Genomic DNA, 18,724 nt, shown 5'->3' with positions numbered 1-18,724 from the left:
GACCAAACATTCTTTTTTATTGTTATGACGAAAATATTCTTCTATAATAAAAAATTGAAATCAAAATTTAATATTTAATAATCTCAAAAAAGAAAAGATAAAAAAACGAAACCAAAACTAAAATTCCAATTTGAAGATCTTTGTTTCGTGTTTTTTTAGCTTACAAAAAGACCAAACATTCTTTTTTATTGTTATGACGAAAATATTCTTCTATAATAAAAAATTGAAATCAAATCATCTAATTTAATAATCTCAAAAAAGAAAAGATAAAAAAACGAAACCAAAACTAAAATTCCAATTTGAAGATCTTTGTTTCGTGTTTGCTCTTCTTTTAGCTTACTTGATGTCTTTAACAAAACTAAAAGAATAGAATGAAGAATTGCGTAATAGGAAATTAAGAATATCACTTAACAAAGAGGAGAGAGTAATAGATTTTGCTCTTCCAAAATGAAACAGTGAAAGATTAATCGTGATTAAATCATTTAGTAAAGGAAAATTCTATGGTGTCTATCAATTGTTGCCTAACTTTTGCCTAATTTATCTTTTGTGATAAGTTTTGAATTTTTAAAAATAATTTATTTTTATATCTTTTAAATTAAATATTAATTTTTAACCCTTTTTAGTAAATAGACACTATTTTTTAGGCACCATAGCATTTACGGTAACAACATATTATACAAATAGTACGTAATCTGTTCTTTCTCTCTTCCGGTTCCCTCCCACCCTCCAAAAAAAAAAAGGTTTAACATCTTGTGCTTTTGAAAATTTTTTAAATTCTAATTTATTTTGCTCCAAAATATGTATAAACTTCAAATAGTGAGCTAATAACGAATACAATGCAACATCAAACTGAAGAGGCTGAACAAGACAAACGCGCCGTTTCTCCCAAATAACGAAAAGTAAACGGCTTTTAAGAATGGAATATTTCAAAATTTGATCTTACAAGCTCGGTTTCATTTTCACCGGGTGCAGTAGATTGCTACTGCAATTCTCAACAATGAATGTACTTTGATGCAACATATTCAAACTTCTCTCTTTGGCTTCCTTAGCTTTCCCTCTCCTTCTGGCCCAATATGCTATAACCATATATATAACTCAATGTGACATTTGTATGCCAAGACAAACTAAAGGAATGTTCTTATTGCAATCACAGTAGATGAAGTGGCCATATTTGTGCTGAATCATTGAATATATCGATCAGTAACTCTGAATAATTTTCAACAAAGCTGAATATGTTCCAAGGGAAGCACTGGCGATTCCAATTGCAGCTATTATGATGCTTAACGTAACCTAATACAGGCAGTAAAGAAAGTTAGAAACAAAACCATTCATATGTACTGGTTTAAGCTTTTTTTTTTGGTATACTGGTTTAAACCTTTTTTATAGATAGTTTATAATATAGTTTCAGAGCCCATATAAAAGGCCCAACTGCCCAAGATTCACTTCTTGTTATGTTACACTATTCTTCTACATATAAATATGAATTGGGGAGTGCTAAAAAAACAATGACTATCTTGAACAACATGAACAACCACCAATCAAATAAAAATACACTACATCCTAATTTAATGCTACTAATTAAATTTACTCTTTTAACCCTATTAATTCACATTGTTTACACATTGTTCAAAAATATTGTTGGTTACCTATACTTTTCCATATGAATTTTTAGTACAAGATGGATTTGTGTATTGTTCAAGTCTAGACATAACATGCAGCCCAAGCCTTGGATCAATGGCAGCATCACCTGCCTTATTGGGAGCTGCATCCATGTTGGAATCCTCAATGAGGAATATAGAACTCATCTTAGTAGTAGTAGTGTGTGTGAGTGGGTGTGTGTTGTGTAATGTATAAGACCCCAAAAAAAAAAGTCTAGACATAACATTATTCATGTGCCTCTATCAAAGCTGTTGTTTTTGGAAGACATGGTTGATGAGAGAGAGAGAGAAGAGAGAGCATATCAAGGGTATCTCAATTTCAGTTCTCACATCAAGAAAATAAGATTTTCATTTTTTTTTAAATTATGGAAAAACAACCATGCATGCATTTGGTCATAGACTCATAGGCTATTTAGTTGATGTTACAATACAGCAAACATGAACAATTAATTCTTATAATTATCAACCGTACTAGAATCTGTTCGCAGCTACTTTTAACCCACAGAGATTAATTGCCAAACTATACTATACCCTGGTGAAGGTAAGATTCAATAACCATAAACTTCTCATAAGATAGCCACAGTTGAAAAAACAATTATAACTTCAAATGATCAGATGCAATATACCTGTGTACTTGTTGCTCTTTTCCCCACAATTCTCAGAAAACATAAAGCTGGCAATATCAAGGCCTGAAAAGTGTAACATTCCTACATCACTCACCGAACGAGTTTCATCCATGTGCAAGAAAAATATTTAAAAGCTTTGCTAAACCGAATAATGATTTATTCTTTACGAAAACTCTTGATTTTCTTTCCGAATTTCTAAATGTAATTTAGCTGTAGCTAAACATAAACAAATACTAACATTCCAATATATTATTATCCCCTCAACCCAATCCTATAAAGTTACAGAACATGTATTCTGGAATTACATGGAGGAATGTGCATGCTACTTAAAAATCATGAGATGTTGAATAGGATGAATGTTGGACTTAAGTGCATGCTTGGCTTACCACAAGTGTACTGAGGAGAGAACCAATTAAAGCCATCACAAGTCCTGAAATTACAATAAAGTGAGTAAGCGAGTATAACTACTTTCTTTCATCCACTGAGAAATATTGTTTTGTATAAAAAATTGAATTTTTCCTGATGATGTAACACTGCTCAAGATTTAGTGGAAGTACATTAGCTATACAATAGAAGTTTATTAACTTAACGAGGAATGCTAGGGCCAGCAATTTTGGTGTTTTGTAACCATCAATTGGCCATCAATAGTGTTTTTAATGGTGTGAGATTACATCTAATGGTAGAAAATCACTCACTATTGTTTTGATGGTTAAGTGTTGGCCAGAAAACACAAAAGTTGCTGGCCCCTAGACTTTTCCTTAACTTATTATACTTCGTCCTTACACAGACAAAGCCTAGGACTTACCGAAAAAAGGAATTAGAAAAGCAGCTAAAAGTGTAGCCAAAACCAATATTGTTCTGAGGAGCATGAAAGACCAAGTGGTACTTGAAATTCTATGGGGCAGCAACTCCTCCAGACTCCTTGCAAGCGGGTTCATGGTCAAAGCATATTTGTTTAAAATTAAGGAAAATTTAGACTAAAAAAGTTCCATGAACATGAACAAGCCTTGCTCTACTTTCATAGATAAGTATTAGCATGTGGCTAAAAAAAAGGATATTTGGTGAAGGGGCTAAGTACCTGAAAGAGAAATGAAAATACAATATAAGCAGAAGTTCATTAGAAGTTTAGAAAGAAAACTAAAAACCCTCTTAAAAAAAGAAGAAGAAGAAGAATGAAACTCTTACTATTATCCACAGGGCAATTTTGGAAGCAAATGCATTAGCAGGCAGGTTCAATGTTATCTGAGACAAAACCTCGTCACCAAACATGAGATATCCGGGGATTGCGACGAGTCCATATAGAAGCACACATAAGATGAAACTTCACGCAAAGAAGAAACGACTTAGTCATTATCAGAAAGAATAAGAAAAATTATTATCTGATGCAAGTGACAAAGTCCATACACTATAAGGATTGCCTTGCTAAATTCTCGTTTGTTGGCCATAGACTGGTAAATATTCGGAAAAACAGAGTGTCCTGCGAAGCCAAACCCGTAGATACCAAATGCAAATGGAATGCCACTCCAATGAAGGAAAGAGCCAGTGTGATGGAATCCAACATTAGTTGTCCCAACAACAATCACACAGATAATAATCACCACTGTAGTAATTACTCCTCCAGCTGCAGAAAACCATTAGAAGAAATTCGGTAAGTTTAACACAAATTGGACGAAAAATTCCAAAGATGCATCAACCAAACAAATCTTTGTTGCGTTTGCAGGACCTGAGAGATAAGAGATTATGCGAAGATCCTTTAACCATACAGTAGGGAGAATGATAAGGGCAGTCAAAATTCCAAACAAATGTTTGGAGTCCAAGTGGAGGCTTCCAATATCCAACGATGATCCAGGAAACAGCCCTGTAAGGTTATCTCCTTCCATGATGATAAATTCCACACAATATGACTGCAATCACGAAACAAGATTTCACACCCAATAGTGCAGAGTAATACACAGTTTTGTACGAAAACCAGAAAGAAGAAAAAGGAGTGTATGCGATTCAGCACTTACAAATAATTCAATGTACAAGATGATCTGCAACGTGAGTCCAAACTAAACCAAGTTAGTGAACATAGAATATTACAACAATCAATAAACAAAAGTAATCAGAAAAGAAAACATGTGTGGCACATTTTGTCATGGCTTTCAGATACAGAATATGAAGAAGAATACCCCATGTAGAAACATGTTAATCAAAGTACATATTGCACGACAATTTTAATCAAATTTAATACAGAAAAAAACAAGTTACCGATACAATAAGACGGCCATATCTCCCGAATGCGGCTTCTCCTATATCTGGGTAGCTGACAATCCCTTCTCTGCTTTCAAAGCAGTGTCTCATAAGGTCCGCTGTATATAAACACATAACAGCAAAAAGAAGCATCACCAGCAAGCTGGCCCACCCTGCTTGCATCACCGTTAAAGGTGAAGACAGAAGGCTAACTCCAGCCATAACATTAATCCCTGGCCAAGTACAGCATTACCACACAAAATGATAAGTTTCTTTGAATTTCAAAACCAAGGAAATATATATATCAAAAGTTAATTATTCTGAACCATATCTTCCAGAAAATTTTCCAAACAAAAATCAACCTTTCAGTCCCTTATATTACTAAGCAGTAAGGTAAGTAATAGCACAGGAGTTATTTACAAGTACTCCTTGTTTCATCGCAATATGACTTATTAAATCAATATCCATTACCAAACTTCTTTTGTTTTTTTTGCACAGCTTAAGTCACATTGTTATAAGGCAAATGCACGTCCTCCTTTTTTCTTTTATCCATAACTATCACTTTTTTAATATATCTTTAAATTATTAATATATCTAAATAAGCATACATGGTTACTGAAAAAAAGGATCACCAAGTAAATAAAATACAATGTGATACCATTGAAAATTGTTTGAGTGAGGTTGCATCCATAACCAAGGGGTAATTCTTCAGGAATTTGCATTTGAATTGAAGCTTTCTCCCACCATGTTGATTGTCTTGTGATCCCATCTTGATGCACACTACCACCATATCCCAGACCAGACAGAAAAGAAGCCTTTGCATCTAGTTCTAAATAACTCTTTGACTTGTTGACGAAGCTTGAATAGATAACACTCGGTCCTCGAAGAAATGATCCAAGACTCGGAGCTGCAGCAATTGAGTAAGAATCAGTTGCTTCTCTGTCATAAGAAAAAAAAAAGAAAGAAACACATAATCAGAGAAGAATAGTGAATGGCCTCATCAACGAAACCAATAACAGAGACACAAAAGGCTACACACATACATCACGTGCCATACTCGCAACAGCTGTTGAGTAAACCAAAAGAATCTAGACAATCTTAGTCACCCTCCTCACACAACCATTACAATGATTTTATTTTATTTTAATAATTCTTTGGTCCCTCAACATTCAAAAAAAAATGGCAAACATAAAGAAGCTCAAACATGCCTCTCTCTCCTCCCCAAGGCATTTGTCAAACACACTCTTTTTCTGTCTCCTTAACATTACCGCAAATCAATTATGCATAATTAATTGTAACTAGAATCAATTCTAAGAAAGGAAAAGCAAACACAGGAAACAAAAATGGCAGTGAAGAAGAAAAAGAATGTCCGTACTTGTAACTTTGAGGCCATTGGCGAGAAGAGAAAGACTCAGGCGGATCTAGCTTATCTTCATTGTCACTACCACTGTCGTAGTTGACGGTTTCAATGTCTTCGTCTTCGTTACCATCATAATTCAACGAAATCTGAGATCGAGAGCCTCTCACCATTACTGCTACCGCACTCTGATCTCTGAGTTGATTTGAAGTTTTGAACTACTCAAACCTGAAACAAACAAATAAATCAAAGAAACTCTATCTTTTTGAACGAGATCCAGATGAATGACATGGCGGTATGGGAGTGAGTGCGCGCGCTCTGAAAATTAATTAAGAAAAATCCAAAACATGGATAATTTTGTGAGGGTTTAGATGAAAGGAACGGTGAGGATTGGGTTTGAATGCGTAACGCATGCATTGGAAAGCGGCGTGTGTAAGAACGAAAGAGCTCAGTAGTACGTAGCCAGTGCTCGACAATTGTAAGCATCTCTTCTCACACTTTCAATCCGTGAAATATGGGACCACTCATCATTTGCTTAGTGTCCTCTACGAACCTTGCTCAATAATAATTCTCATTATTTTAAACGGATTTGAATTTCATTAGTTTGTCTTCCAATGGGTAGATACTAATAATTAAAAAAATACAAATTTTGTTAATCAATGACAACTATTTAACACGCAATTGTATCTGATTGTGACTAGTTGATGATTCAGCATGCAACATGTTGAGGTGGCGCTGATGATGCAATTTCGATAGGCATGGGCTAAATTATTTTTAAATATTTTTAATTTCTTATCTATTTCCTTCTTAAATTGAACAAAATTAATTATTTCATTGTGGAAACGTACCTTTATTTATAGAAATCAAAAACTGATGGAAGAATTTGGAGCTTGTGATTCTTTTGATCTTCGTCAACTAAAGTCTTTCTGTATTTTTAGGCGGTTGAATTGTGACTCTTTTGATGGAAAAAAACAATAAAGGCAACTTTGGTATCTTGGGACCGAAACTCTGAAGGCCTATTTATATTTGAGCATGGCACCTATTCAACTCTAAAGTCTAAATAAAATAGTATCTAAAGTCCAAAAGATAATATATCAAAAATCCAAAAGATAATTATTTAAGGAACAAAAGATAATATCTAGTTTTATTCTGATTTAATTTCAAATCAAAAGTAATAATGACTTATTCAATTTAACATTTATAACAATAAATGAGATCATCATTATATAAGTCATTTACTTTGAAATAGCATAATTTGTGATTATAATTAATATATGTATTGCCCACAAATAAATTAGAAAATTAAATAATTTTCCTAACTTAATCACTAAAATTAATTATTAAAATAAAAATTAGTTATCAATATAAAATATATATTTAAAATAAATTAAAATATAGATACATATATATAAATTAATAATGATTAATTTTAGCATTTAAATAATATTTTTGTCTTACTTTGTATAATAATGTTTCCATTTTTTCACGCATTGCCTTAGAAAAAAGAAAAACCACTTCGAATGTGTTATTTTGATAAAAGGAAAACCTTATTTGTAACACCCTATTATACTAAATCTTATGCTTAAGTCATAAGAATGAGATAGTAAGGTATTACGAACATCTAACAGTAAAAATATACATATATGTATAAAAGAAATAGTATACTAAGAGCCTTGAAACAAACGGGTAAACAAAAATCGCAAAATGAAAAGCGCAACGCTCAAGGAATAGGGCTACTTGCGTACTAAGAAATCTAATATGAAAATGATAATGGTAAACCAAAGATGTAAAGGAAAGCCAAGGAAACAGTAAAACTAGCTCTTGACTCAGCCTGCGAAGCTAAGGCTGGCCGGAGGATATATATATACATATGAACATACATAGGTATCCCCAAAATACACCAAAATACCAAAATAAACTCCTATCTCTCCCTCAACCTCTAGGAGGAGCAGCATACACAAGTTACTTGAATATACAAAAATATAAACAAAAACCCAAAATACATCCAGAAACTACTTCGCTTCAAGATCCAGACGCCTAACGAGGAGCCTCTCGACCTGCATCTGAAAAACAGCAACACAATATGAAATGAGAACCGGAGGTTCTCAACATAGTAAAAGTGCCACGCATATAATAAATAAGGTCCTGAGAATGTCATAGGCAATCCTAGAACTCCGTTATTCAATTATCCAACTTAATTACTAAACAGAAACCATAAACAAGGGTAGGTATTCTAAATCTATCTAACTTACTCAATTTCAATCCTAGTCTAACACCAAACCATTTCTCCATTTCCTCCATCATCCATAATGCAACAGAAACAAACAACCAAATAAGATCAAGCACAAGTAATGAGCAGATAGTACAAGTAGCAAGTATAACAGGTAACAACTGGTATATATCAGTTAGGCATACCCAGGAAGTGCAAAACAATCAAAACAAACAAATGCATATGATGCATGCCTGTCCTATGGCTGATGGGGCCCATCTGTCGGTTATCCAGCCAACCCGACAAGTTCAAAAACCTTAGACTATCCCCCGTCGCGCATCCCCAAGAGTCTATGCATCGAGTTCACATACATTCATCATATAATCACTCAATGGAGGTTATCCATACCCGGGAATTTATACGTGCCCGATCACCCTTACAACGTAGAGTCAACAGAGTATCGAGAATCAACCTGGAACACGCGGTGGCGAGCCACGGTTTTAACCCAGGGAAACTTGTATCTCAGATATCATTATTCATAAGCCATGGCAATTTTATTATCAATACATCATCAATTATCAAGCCTTAGCGCTAAACTTCGTTAACATTCTTATTTTCTTCATAAGCCGCCATTTACAACTTTTTTCACCCTCAAGATATCTTGTTTTCCTAGCTTCTTTTATCCACTGGACCTAAAACCATACTCTAAGCCTTAAAAGGAAGAAAATGGAGGTTTAGAAGTGGAAAATTGGTTTAAAAATAGTCAAAATTGATTTTTGCAGCAGGCAGCATCCACGCGTACGCGTAGGCCACGCGCACGCATGGAGCATACATCGAGTCACGCGTACGCATGAGTCATGCGCACGCGTGGATATGATCACACGCGTATGTATGCTTCTCGCGCATGCGTCGCCAAAATTCCACTCCACGAATACGTGTAATCCACGCGCACGCGTGGATGGGCGTTCTTTCAAAAAAATGGGCAGAATGCCCAGGAAGATTGCTGCAACCAGTTTTCACCATTCCTAAACACAGATTCATACACTAGATTTTCAATGTCCATAACTTTCTCTACAAAAATCCGTTTTTCACAAAATTGATATTAATCAAAAGCTCTTAAAACCATCTTTTATTTGCAACAAATCACAACTCAATCCAAGACTTGAGGAGTAAATTATGGACTTCCAAAATTCATCAAAAATTGGTTCTTAACTAATTCTCAACCAAACCTCATTTTCATCACTCATGTTCCTTACCATTACAACTTGCATTCTAATACCATATTAGCCTATGTCATTAACAACCATTGTTCATACTACCTTTAACCAATTCCACAAACCTTGAACAACAATAATTATCAACATTTACCTCATACATTAATAACCCCTCATTTATTCATATCAACTCTTCACTTATACCACCCTTTATCATATATTTATCAACCTTCTATTAACATATAACAATTAAATTCCATTAACACAACTCAACCCTTCAATGACACATATCAACTCTTTATTAACAATTCTTTATTAACAAACACCATCCATATATACCAACATCAACACAATCCATCGTAAGTAAATCCAAGAGCATAAAAGTAATAACCTCAAAACCCCATAATTTCAACATGTATTCATCAACAATTATTCCAATAACATTACAAAACTACTCATTAAATGCAATTAACAAATTCAACTTATCCTATGATTTCTCTAACCTAAGTTTTCACAACACTGTAAATATTAAACGTGCGAAACTTAAACCATACCTTGGCCGACCACTTAGTTTCACCCAAGGCAGCCTCACAACACAAAACAAAGCCCCTCCAAGCTCAATTAGAACAGCCATAAACCAAGATTTGATCACCAACAAGCCTCCAAATATTCCCAATTCAATTCCAAAGCATATATACCCACTCAATCTACACCTAATACATATACATGTTCCAATTTCAGTTTTCTCATTATAAATACAAGATTGAGATAGGGTTTGGTGTCCTTACCGTACCCATATGCTCAATAGCTCGAGCCCATCAAGTCCCGGAAGCTAACTTGATCCTAAAACACATAATTGGACAAGATTTCACTATAGGATTTCAATTTCACCAAAGAAAGGGGAATAGAGATTCTGAATCAAATATAAGACCTAACAGTGAAATTGATCAAATAAAAAGGTAGAGCTTGACGCACTGAACACGTGGCCGCAAACGGTGCGGCGATCGGAGCCCGGACGGAGGAGTTATGGTGGATCAAAGGTTGTGGGGGTTTGAGATCTCCTCTCCCCTTTCCCCCAATTCTGTTGGCTTCGTTGGATGCAAATGAAAGAGAAGAAGCTGCTGCTTCTATTATGGGTCTGGTTGGATCCACGAGCCGGGTTTAGGCCCCAGTTCAATCGGTTCGGCCCTTCCGGTCCGATTTTGTGCCAAATTATCGAATTTGGTATCAAAATTCTCGTTTCGACGAGCTCTATCCTATTTTGATATTAGTTTTGAATTTTTATCTTTCCTAATTAAAATTCAATTTATTAACTAATTATTTACTGATTTTAGCAGGATTTACATCCTACCCACCTAATTAGGAATTTTGTCCCCAAAATTCAGAGTGAGATACCTGAAAAGAGGTGGGAGTAGTACTTCCGCATCTCTGATTTAAGCTCCTAGGTATATTCTTCAATACCAGCTCGACTCCAAGCTACTTTCACTAAAGAAACCTCCTTTCCGCGTAGACGCTTGATGCTGGTATCATCAATCCTAACCGGAGTTACTGGAAGCGTCAGATCTTATCTCACTTGGACTGATTCTGGTTCTAGGACATGGCTAGGATCAAAAGTGTATTTACGAAGCTGCGATACGTGGAACATGTCATGCATATTCGAAAGATGTGGTGGTAACGCGATCCTATACGCCACTGGTCCAATTCTCTTCAGGATTTCAAACGGCCCAATGTAACGGGGATTTAACTTCTTGGTTTTGATGGACCTCCCTATTCCAGTGGTCGGAGTAACCTTCAAGAAGACGTGTTCTCCTTCCTTGAATTCTAAGGGCTTCTGTCTTTGGTCAGCATAGCTCTTCTGACGGCTTTGAGCCTCAAGCATTCGACTCCGGATTCTCTTTATTTGCTCAGTGGTTTCACTTACCATTTCAGGTCCTATCAAGCTCTTTTCTCCTACCTCATACCAACATAATGGAGACTGGAATTTTCTTCCATACAAAGCCTCATATGGAGCCATTCCAATACTCGCATGATAGCTATTGTTGTAAGAAAATTCTACCAGAGGCATATATCGATCCCAGCTCGCCGGTTGATCCAAAACACAAGCTCTTAACATGTCTTCCAGGGTTTGGATTATTCTTTCTTATTGACCATCCGTCTGAGGATGATAGGCAGTACTTAGGCTTAATTGAGTGCCAAAAGCTCGCTGAAAAGTACCCCAGAACTGTGATGTAAAGCGAGGGTCTCTATCCGATACAATAGTGGAAGGTACGCCATGTAACCTCACAATCTCCTTTATGTATAAGCGCGCTAACTCCTCCATAGTACAACTTATCCAAATAGGCAGAAAATGAGCTGACTTGGTCAGTCGGTCTATAACTACCCAAATAGCATCACAACCTGTCCGAGTTCTTGGTAAGCCCAATACAAAATCCATAGCGATGCTCTCCCATTTCCACTGTGGAATCTCCAAAGGTTGAAGGGTTCCGGCTGGTCGTTGGTGTTCAATCTTGACTTTCTGACAAGTTAGGCATTTGGAAACATGTAACGCCACATTATTTTTCATTCATGGCTACCAGAACATCATCTTTAAGTCTTGGTACATCTTTGTGCTTCCAGGATGAATGGAGAACCCGCTCTTGTGAGCTTTCTCCAATATGCTCCGTTGCAAATTCCCGACATCTGGCATAATTATCCGGCCCTTAAACCTCCACAACCCATCTTTATCTTCTGACACTCTCCATTGCTTTTCTTTCTCAATCGCGGGCAAAATCTTATACAATTCTTGATCATTCTGATGAGCCTTTACTAGTTCAGCCTTGAAGTCACTTGAAATCTATAATTGGCTTAGGCACCAAGTTCCAAACTCTTCTCTGATTCCTAGTTTCAATCCTTGAAAGGCTTTTAGCAATTCTTCCTCTTTTAGCATCATCCAAGCGGCACATAGGAATTTCCTACTCAAAGCATCTGCTACTACATTCGCCTTTCCCGGATGGTAGTTTAGCTCGAAGTCATAATCCTTCAAGAGTTCCATCCACCTCCTCTGACGCATATTCAATTATTTTTGCTCAAACAGATACTTCAGACTCTTATGGTCTGAATAGACTTGAAATTTAAATCTATAGAGATAATGCCTCCAAATCTTCAAAGTAAAGACAACGGCAGTAAGCTCCAAATCATGAGTTGGGTAGTTTCTTTCATGTGGCCTTAACTGACGTGAGGCATAAGCTACAACTTTGTGATGCTGCATTAACACGCATCCTAAACCTTTCAAGGATGCATCGCAGTATACCTCGAATGGTTCTCTCGGCTCAGGCAACACTAACACAGGGGCGGTAGTCAATCTCTAATTTAAGGCAAGGAAACTCTCCTCGCACTCGGGAGTCCATACAAAAGAAACATCCTTCCTGGTCAGCTTGGTCAAGGGCAAAGCGAGCTGTGAAAACCCTTTGATGAACCTCCGATAATAACCCACCAAGCCTAAGAAACTCCTGATTTTCGTCACTGAAGTTGGCCGCTCCCAATTCATCACCGCCTCAACCTTAGCAGGATCCACTGCTATTCCTTGCTTACTCACCACGTGGCCAAGAAATTTCACTTCCGACTTCCAGAACTCGCACTTGGAAAACTTAGCATACAACTTCATATCCTTCAGGATTTGTAGTATTGTTCGCAAGTGTTCTGCATGCTCATCCTCGTTCTTAGAATAGATAAGAATGTCGTCAATAAACACAACAACAAACTTATCCAGATATGGATGGAAGATTCTGTTCATGTATCCATAAATATCGCCGGAGCATTAGTTAGTCCGAAGGACATCACGGTATATTCATAGTGGCCATATCGTGTTCTGAAGGTAGTTTTAGGAATATCCTTATCTCTAACCCTTATCTGATGGTATCCGGATCGTAGATCAATCTTAGAGAACACACCGGCTCCCTGTAACTGGTCTATCAGGTCGTCAATCCTTGGCAACGGGTATTTATTCTTCACTGTAACCTTATCCAGCTGCTTATAGTCAACACATAAGCACATACTTCCATCTTTCTTCTTCACTAGTAATACTGGCGCACCCCACGGAGATACACTTGGTCGGATAAAATTTTTACCCAACAGATCCTCTAGTTGAGACTTCAATTTGGCCATTTCTAGAGGCGACATCCTATAAGGAGCACATGAGATTGGTCCGGCCCTAGGTACTAAATCAATAACAAACTCAACTTCCCGTTTTGGTGGAAATTCATCAATATCATTAGGGAACACCTCTAGAAACTCACACACAACTGAGATTTGTTCTAAGTTCTGATCATCACCCGAAACACCCGCAGCTAACAATAATATTCTTTGACATACGGCCTGAGAATAGTTCACTATCATAGAATTCAAATAGTAGTTATTCACCACCACCGGCCCTTCTGTGTCCTCAGGCATGAAACATACTGTTTTTGCAGAGCAATCGAGTAGAACGTGATTCTTGGATAACCAGTCTAATCCCAAAATGAGATCAAGACCAGTCATTGGCAAACAGATTAAGTTATGCAAAAAATCACGATGTTGTATTCAAAAGGGAACTTGGGGACACCCTAACCTAGTGATCATAGCCTCGTGGGTGGCATTATACACCTTCAAATCATATCCCATGACTACTATTTTCAATCCTAACTCATGAGCCTTCTCAAATGCAATAAAAGAATGTGTAGCTTCAGAATCAAACAAAGCATTCAAAGTTTTACCAGCCATCTCACAGTTACCTCTGATCAATGTCTCTGACCCCTCAGCACCTACTAAAGAAGTAGTGTATACTCTGCCTGGTTGCTGTATTCTACCTGTCTCATACTTCTTCTTCTCTAGGCAACTGTTAGCCAAGTGTCCTGCCTGTCCACAGGAGTAACAGACTCCGGTCCCAAACCTGCATGGCCCAGAATGATACTTCCTACATCTATGGTAACTCATATTTTGTTGTGGCTGGTTTTCCTGTCTCCTTCCCTGGTTAGCACTAGCATTAGGCCTCCTGGAGTTGCCTTGCCCCTGATTGTTCTGAGGGACAAAGCCACCATGCTTGAATTGTCTGCCCCTAGGTGAAAAATTCCTCCCTGTGGTCCTCTGGAATGGCATCCTCAGACTCCCTTTTTCTTATGCAGCCCTTTTGACATAATCCTCCGCCACCCTGCTCCTATTCACAAGCTCAGAAAACTCCTGAATCTGCATAGGTGCCACAAAGCTCTGAATGTCACTCCTAAGGCCTTCTTCATACTTTATACACTTCCATTCAGCAAAGTCCTCAAGAGCTCCCTGATAGATGCGTGAAAAGCGACATAATTCCTCAAATTTACTTGGATACTCAGTGATGGTCATTTGTCCCTGTTTAAGCTGAAGCAGTTCGAGTTCTCTGGCATTTCTAGCTGAGGTAGGGAAATATTTCTTATAGAATTTTTCTAGGAACAACTCCCAAGAGATCACACCCCCGTTAAGCTGCAGAATGCGCCTCATGCCCTGCCACCAGTGCTGAGCTTCACCATGCAACTGGTAGGTTCCAAACTCAACCCACTGTTTATCAGGAACCTGCTGAGCCTGTAATGCCCGCTCAATAGCTTTTATCCAATTATCAGCATTGGTAGAATTCGAAGTCCCTCTAAAAGTTGGAGGGTGAACCTTCAGGAAGGAATGCAATGACATTGGACCATTCTCGTCATTGTTACCATTGTTTCCATTATTAATCTGATTTCCCAGGGCTTCAGTTGTCGCTTGCATTGCTGCTGCCATATTGCATAATGCAGCCATGAAGTCTATAGGGTTAGGAGTATTTCCTGATGTTTCAGGCATAGAATTGCCTATTCGGCCTCTACCTCACCCGCGTCCGCATCCGTGAGTAGACATCTGGTCCCTATACACACCAAACAAGTGATATCAAGTTGATCAGTCTCAATATCGCAAGTTCAGTGCTTTAAGTCCCAAATGCATGCTCATGAACGTTTATACCACATATATCAATTAGATATCCTAATAGCAAATAAATTCATACACAGAGAATGCACAGAAGCACAATCAGTCCGTCCTCAGGCTCTATAGGAACGAAGTGCTCTGATACCATAATGTAACACCCTACTATACTAAATCTTATGCTTTAGTCATAAGACTGAGATAGTAAGGTATTACGAACCTCTAACAGTAAAAATATACATATATGTATAAAAGAAATAGTGTACTAGGAGCCTTGAAACAAATGGGTAAACAAAAATCGCAAAATGAAAAGCGCAACGCTCAAGGAATAGGGCTACTTGCGTACTAAGAAATCTAATAGGAAAATGATAAAGGTAAACCAAAGATGTAAAAGAAAGCCAAGGAAACAGTATAACTAGCTCCTGACTCAGCCTGCGAAGCTAAGGCTGGCCGGAGGAGATATATATATATATATATGAACATACATAGGTAGCCCCAAAATACACCAAAATACCAAAAAAACTCCTATCTCTCCCTCAACCTCTAGGAGGAGCAGCATACACAAGTTACTTGGAGAGTAAGCTACACATATATATACATAAATATATACAAAAACCCAAAATACATCCCGGAACTACTTCGCTTCAAGATCCAGACGCCTAGTGAGGAGCCTCTCGACCTACATCTGAAAAACAGCAACACAGTATGAAATGAGAACCAGAGGTTCTCAGCATGATAAAAGTGTCACGCGTATAATAAATAAGGTTCTGAGAATGCCATAGGCAATCCTAGAACTCCGTTATTCAATTATCCAACTTAATTACTAAACAGAAACCATAAACAGGGGTAGGTATTCTAAATCTACCTAACTTACTCAATTTCAATCCTAGTCTAATACCAAACCATTTCTCTATTTCCTCCATCATCTATAATACAACAGAAACAAACAACCAAATAAGTAATGAGCAGATAATACAAGTAGCAAGTATAACAGGTAACAGCTGGTATATATCAGTTAGGCATACCCAGGAAGTGCATAACAATTAAAACAAACAAATGCATATGATGCATGCCTGTCCTATGACTGATGGGGCCCATCTGTCGGTTATCTAGCCAACCCGACAAGTCCGAAAACCTTAGACTGTCCCCCGTCGCGCATCTCTAAGAGTCTATGCATAGAGTTCACATACATTCATCATATAATCACTCAATGGGGGTTATCCACACACAGGAATTTATACGTGCCCGGTCACCCTTACGACGTAGGGTCAACAGAGTATCGAGAATCAACCTGGAACACACGGTGGCGAGCCACGGTTTAAACCCAGGGAAACTCGTATCTCAGATATCATTATTCATAAGCCATGGAAATTTTACTATCAATACATCATCAAGTATCAAGCCTTAGCGCTAAACTTCGTTAACATTCTTATTTTCTTCATAAGCCGCCATTTACAACTTTCTTCACCCTCAAGATATCTTGTTTTCCTAGCTTCTTTTATCCACTGGACCTAAAACCATACTCTAAGCCTTAAAGGAAAGAAAATGGAGGTTTAGAAGTAGAAAATTGGTTTAAAAATAGTCAAAACCAATTTTTGCAGCAGACAGCATCCACGCGTATGCATGAGTCATGTGCACGCGTGGATATGATCACACGCGTACGCATGCTTCTCGCGCATGCGTCGCCAAAATTCCACTCCACGCGTACGCGTGATCCACGCGCACGCGTGGATGGGCGTTCTTTCAAAAAAATGGGCAGAATGCCCAAGAAGATTGCTGCAACCAGTTTTCACCATTCCTAAACACAGATTCATACACCAGATTTTCAATGTCCATAACTTTCTCTACAAAAATTTGTTTTTCACAAAATTGATATCAATCAAAAGCTCTTAAAATCATCTTTTATTTGCAACAAACCACAACTCAATCCAAGACTTGAGAAGTAAATTATGGACTTCCAAAGTTCATCAAAAATTGGTTCTTAACCAATTCTCAACCAAACCTCATTTTCATCACTCGTGTTCCTTACCATTACAACTTGCATTCTAATACCATATCAGCCTATGTCATTAACAACCATTGTTCATACTACCTTTAACCAATTCCACAAATCTTGAGCAAAATAATTATCAACATTTACCTCATACATCAATAACCCCTCATTTATTCATATCAACTCTTCACTTATACCACCCTTCATCATATATTTATCAACCTTCTATCAACATATAACAATTAAATGCCATTAACACAACTCAACCCTTCATTGACACATATAAACTCTTTATTAACAATTCTTTATTAACAAACATCAACCATATTCCATCAATATATACCAACATTAACACAATCCATCATAAGTAAATCCAAGAGCATAAAAGTAATAACCTCCATACCCCATAATTCCAACATGTGTTCATCAACAATTATTCCAACAACATTATAAAACTACTCATTAAATGCAATTAACAAATTCAACTTATCGATTCCTCTAACCTAAGTTTTCACAACACCGTAAATATTAAACGTGCGAAACTTAAACCATACCTTGGCCGACCACTTAGTTTCACCCAAGGCAGCCTCACAACACAAAACACAGCCCCTCCAAGCTCAATTAGAACAGCCACAAACCAAGCTTTGATCACCAACAAGCTTCCAAATATTCCCAATTCAATTCCAAAGCATATATACCCATTCAATCTACACCTAATACATATACATGTTCCAATTTCAGTTTTCCCATTATAAATACAAGATTTAGCTAGGGTTTGGTGTCCTTATCGTACCCATATGCTCAATTGCTCGAGCCCATCAAGTCCCAGACGCTAAGTTGAGCCTAAAACACAAAATTGGACAAGATTTTATTATAGGATTCAATTTCACCAAAGAAAAGGGAATAGAGATTATGAATCAAATATGAGGCTTACCAGTGAAATTAATCGGATAGAAAGGTAGAGTTCGACGCGCTGAGCGCGTGGCCGCGAACGGTGCGGCGATCGGAGTCCGGACGGAGGAATTATGGTGGATCAAAGGTTGTGAGAGTTTGAGATCTCCTCTTCCCTTTCCCCCAATTCTGATGGCTTCGTTGGATGCAAATGAAAGAGAAGAAGCTACTGCTTCTTTTTAATTATGGGTCCGGTTGGATCCACGAGCCTGGTTTGGACCCCGGTTCAACCAATTCGGTCTTTCTAGTTCGATTTTGTGCCAAATTATCGAAATTGGTATCAAAATTCTCATTTCGACGAACTCTATCCTATTTTGATATTAGTTTTGCATTTTTAGCTTTCCTAATTAAAATTTAATTTATTAACTAATTATTTACCGATTTTAGCAGGATTTACATTATTGATGTTTAGTTTTTTAAAGAAATAATTAGCAATTCGGTACACTTATAAAAATCTCTAAAAGATGTTATTAATAAAACAATTTTTGAATAATTTAAAAATGTAATAAAAATAACTAAAAATAACTAATAAAAAATATATTATTTA

The 18,724-nt window shown here is 37.1% G+C and overlaps 4 protein-coding genes and 1 long non-coding RNA gene across 6 annotated transcripts; all 5 read right to left on the bottom strand.

Moving 5' to 3' along the window:
- On the bottom strand, nucleotides 757-6,458 carry LOC107645555 (vacuolar amino acid transporter 1). Of its 2 annotated transcripts, XM_021103808.1 has the most exons (13): nucleotides 5,892-6,458; nucleotides 5,175-5,455; nucleotides 4,535-4,749; nucleotides 4,294-4,317; nucleotides 4,008-4,188; nucleotides 3,689-3,905; nucleotides 3,470-3,605; nucleotides 3,343-3,362; nucleotides 3,090-3,235; nucleotides 2,671-2,714; nucleotides 2,285-2,347; nucleotides 1,172-1,290; nucleotides 757-1,088 (listed from the first exon to the last, which is right to left on the bottom strand). In XM_021103808.1, exons 1-12 carry the CDS (start codon nucleotides 6,044-6,046, stop codon nucleotides 1,198-1,200), a joined length of 1,575 nt encoding a protein of 524 aa, XP_020959467.1. In that variant the 5' UTR covers nucleotides 6,047-6,458; the 3' UTR covers nucleotides 757-1,088; nucleotides 1,172-1,197. The 2 variants fall into 2 exon arrangements, with proteins under 2 accessions (XP_020959467.1, XP_016205098.1); XM_016349612.2 differs by having other exon boundaries at nucleotides 757-1,290.
- On the bottom strand, nucleotides 12,640-13,068 carry LOC107646310 (uncharacterized mitochondrial protein AtMg00860-like). Its single transcript, XM_016350502.1, has one exon. It carries the CDS (start codon nucleotides 13,066-13,068, stop codon nucleotides 12,640-12,642), a length of 429 nt encoding a protein of 142 aa, XP_016205988.1.
- LOC107646309 lies at nucleotides 13,854-14,408 on the bottom strand. Its single transcript, XM_016350500.1, has one exon. The coding sequence runs from the start codon at nucleotides 14,406-14,408 to the stop codon at nucleotides 13,854-13,856; it is 555 nt and encodes a 184-aa protein (XP_016205986.1).
- LOC107646308 lies at nucleotides 14,427-15,116 on the bottom strand. The gene has a single exon (XM_016350499.1). It carries the CDS (start codon nucleotides 15,114-15,116, stop codon nucleotides 14,427-14,429), a length of 690 nt encoding a protein of 229 aa, XP_016205985.1.
- Nucleotides 15,763-18,400, bottom strand: LOC107647935. The gene is made up of 4 exons (XR_001621668.2): nucleotides 18,161-18,400; nucleotides 18,020-18,069; nucleotides 17,781-17,939; nucleotides 15,763-15,918 (listed from the first exon to the last, which is right to left on the bottom strand). It is a non-coding gene; the product is annotated as an uncharacterized LOC107647935 (long non-coding RNA).

The sequence above is a fragment of the Arachis ipaensis genome, chromosome B06 (assembly GCF_000816755.2).
Source record: "Arachis ipaensis cultivar K30076 chromosome B06, Araip1.1, whole genome shotgun sequence".
Lineage (NCBI taxonomy): Eukaryota > Viridiplantae > Streptophyta > Magnoliopsida > Fabales > Fabaceae > Arachis > Arachis ipaensis.
This window is presented reverse-complemented; position numbering and strand designations above follow the sequence as displayed.

What these genes read in the sequence shown, in the direction of transcription:
- LOC107646309 (XM_016350500.1), bottom strand. Translation starts at nt 14,408, where the DNA reads ATGCCATTCCAGAGGACCACAGGGAGGAATTTTTCACCTAGGGGCAGA.
- LOC107646308 (XM_016350499.1), bottom strand. Translation starts at nt 15,116, where the DNA reads ATGCCTGAAACATCAGGAAATACTCCTAACCCTATAGACTTCATGGCT.
- LOC107646310 (XM_016350502.1), bottom strand. Translation starts at nt 13,068, where the DNA reads ATGAACAGAATCTTCCATCCATATCTGGATAAGTTTGTTGTTGTGTTT.
- LOC107645555 (XM_016349612.2), bottom strand. Translation starts at nt 6,046, where the DNA reads ATGGTGAGAGGCTCTCGATCTCAGATTTCGTTGAATTATGATGGTAAC. An exon ending in TTTTCTAATTCCTTTTTTCG is followed by an intron (nt 2,715 to 3,089) that starts GTAAGTCCTAGG and finishes TTGTAATTTCAG; the next exon opens with GACTTGTGATGGCTTTAATT. An exon ending in CTCTCCTCAGTACACTTGTG is followed by an intron (nt 2,348 to 2,670) that starts GTAAGCCAAGCA and finishes TACACTTTTCAG; the next exon opens with GCCTTGATATTGCCAGCTTT.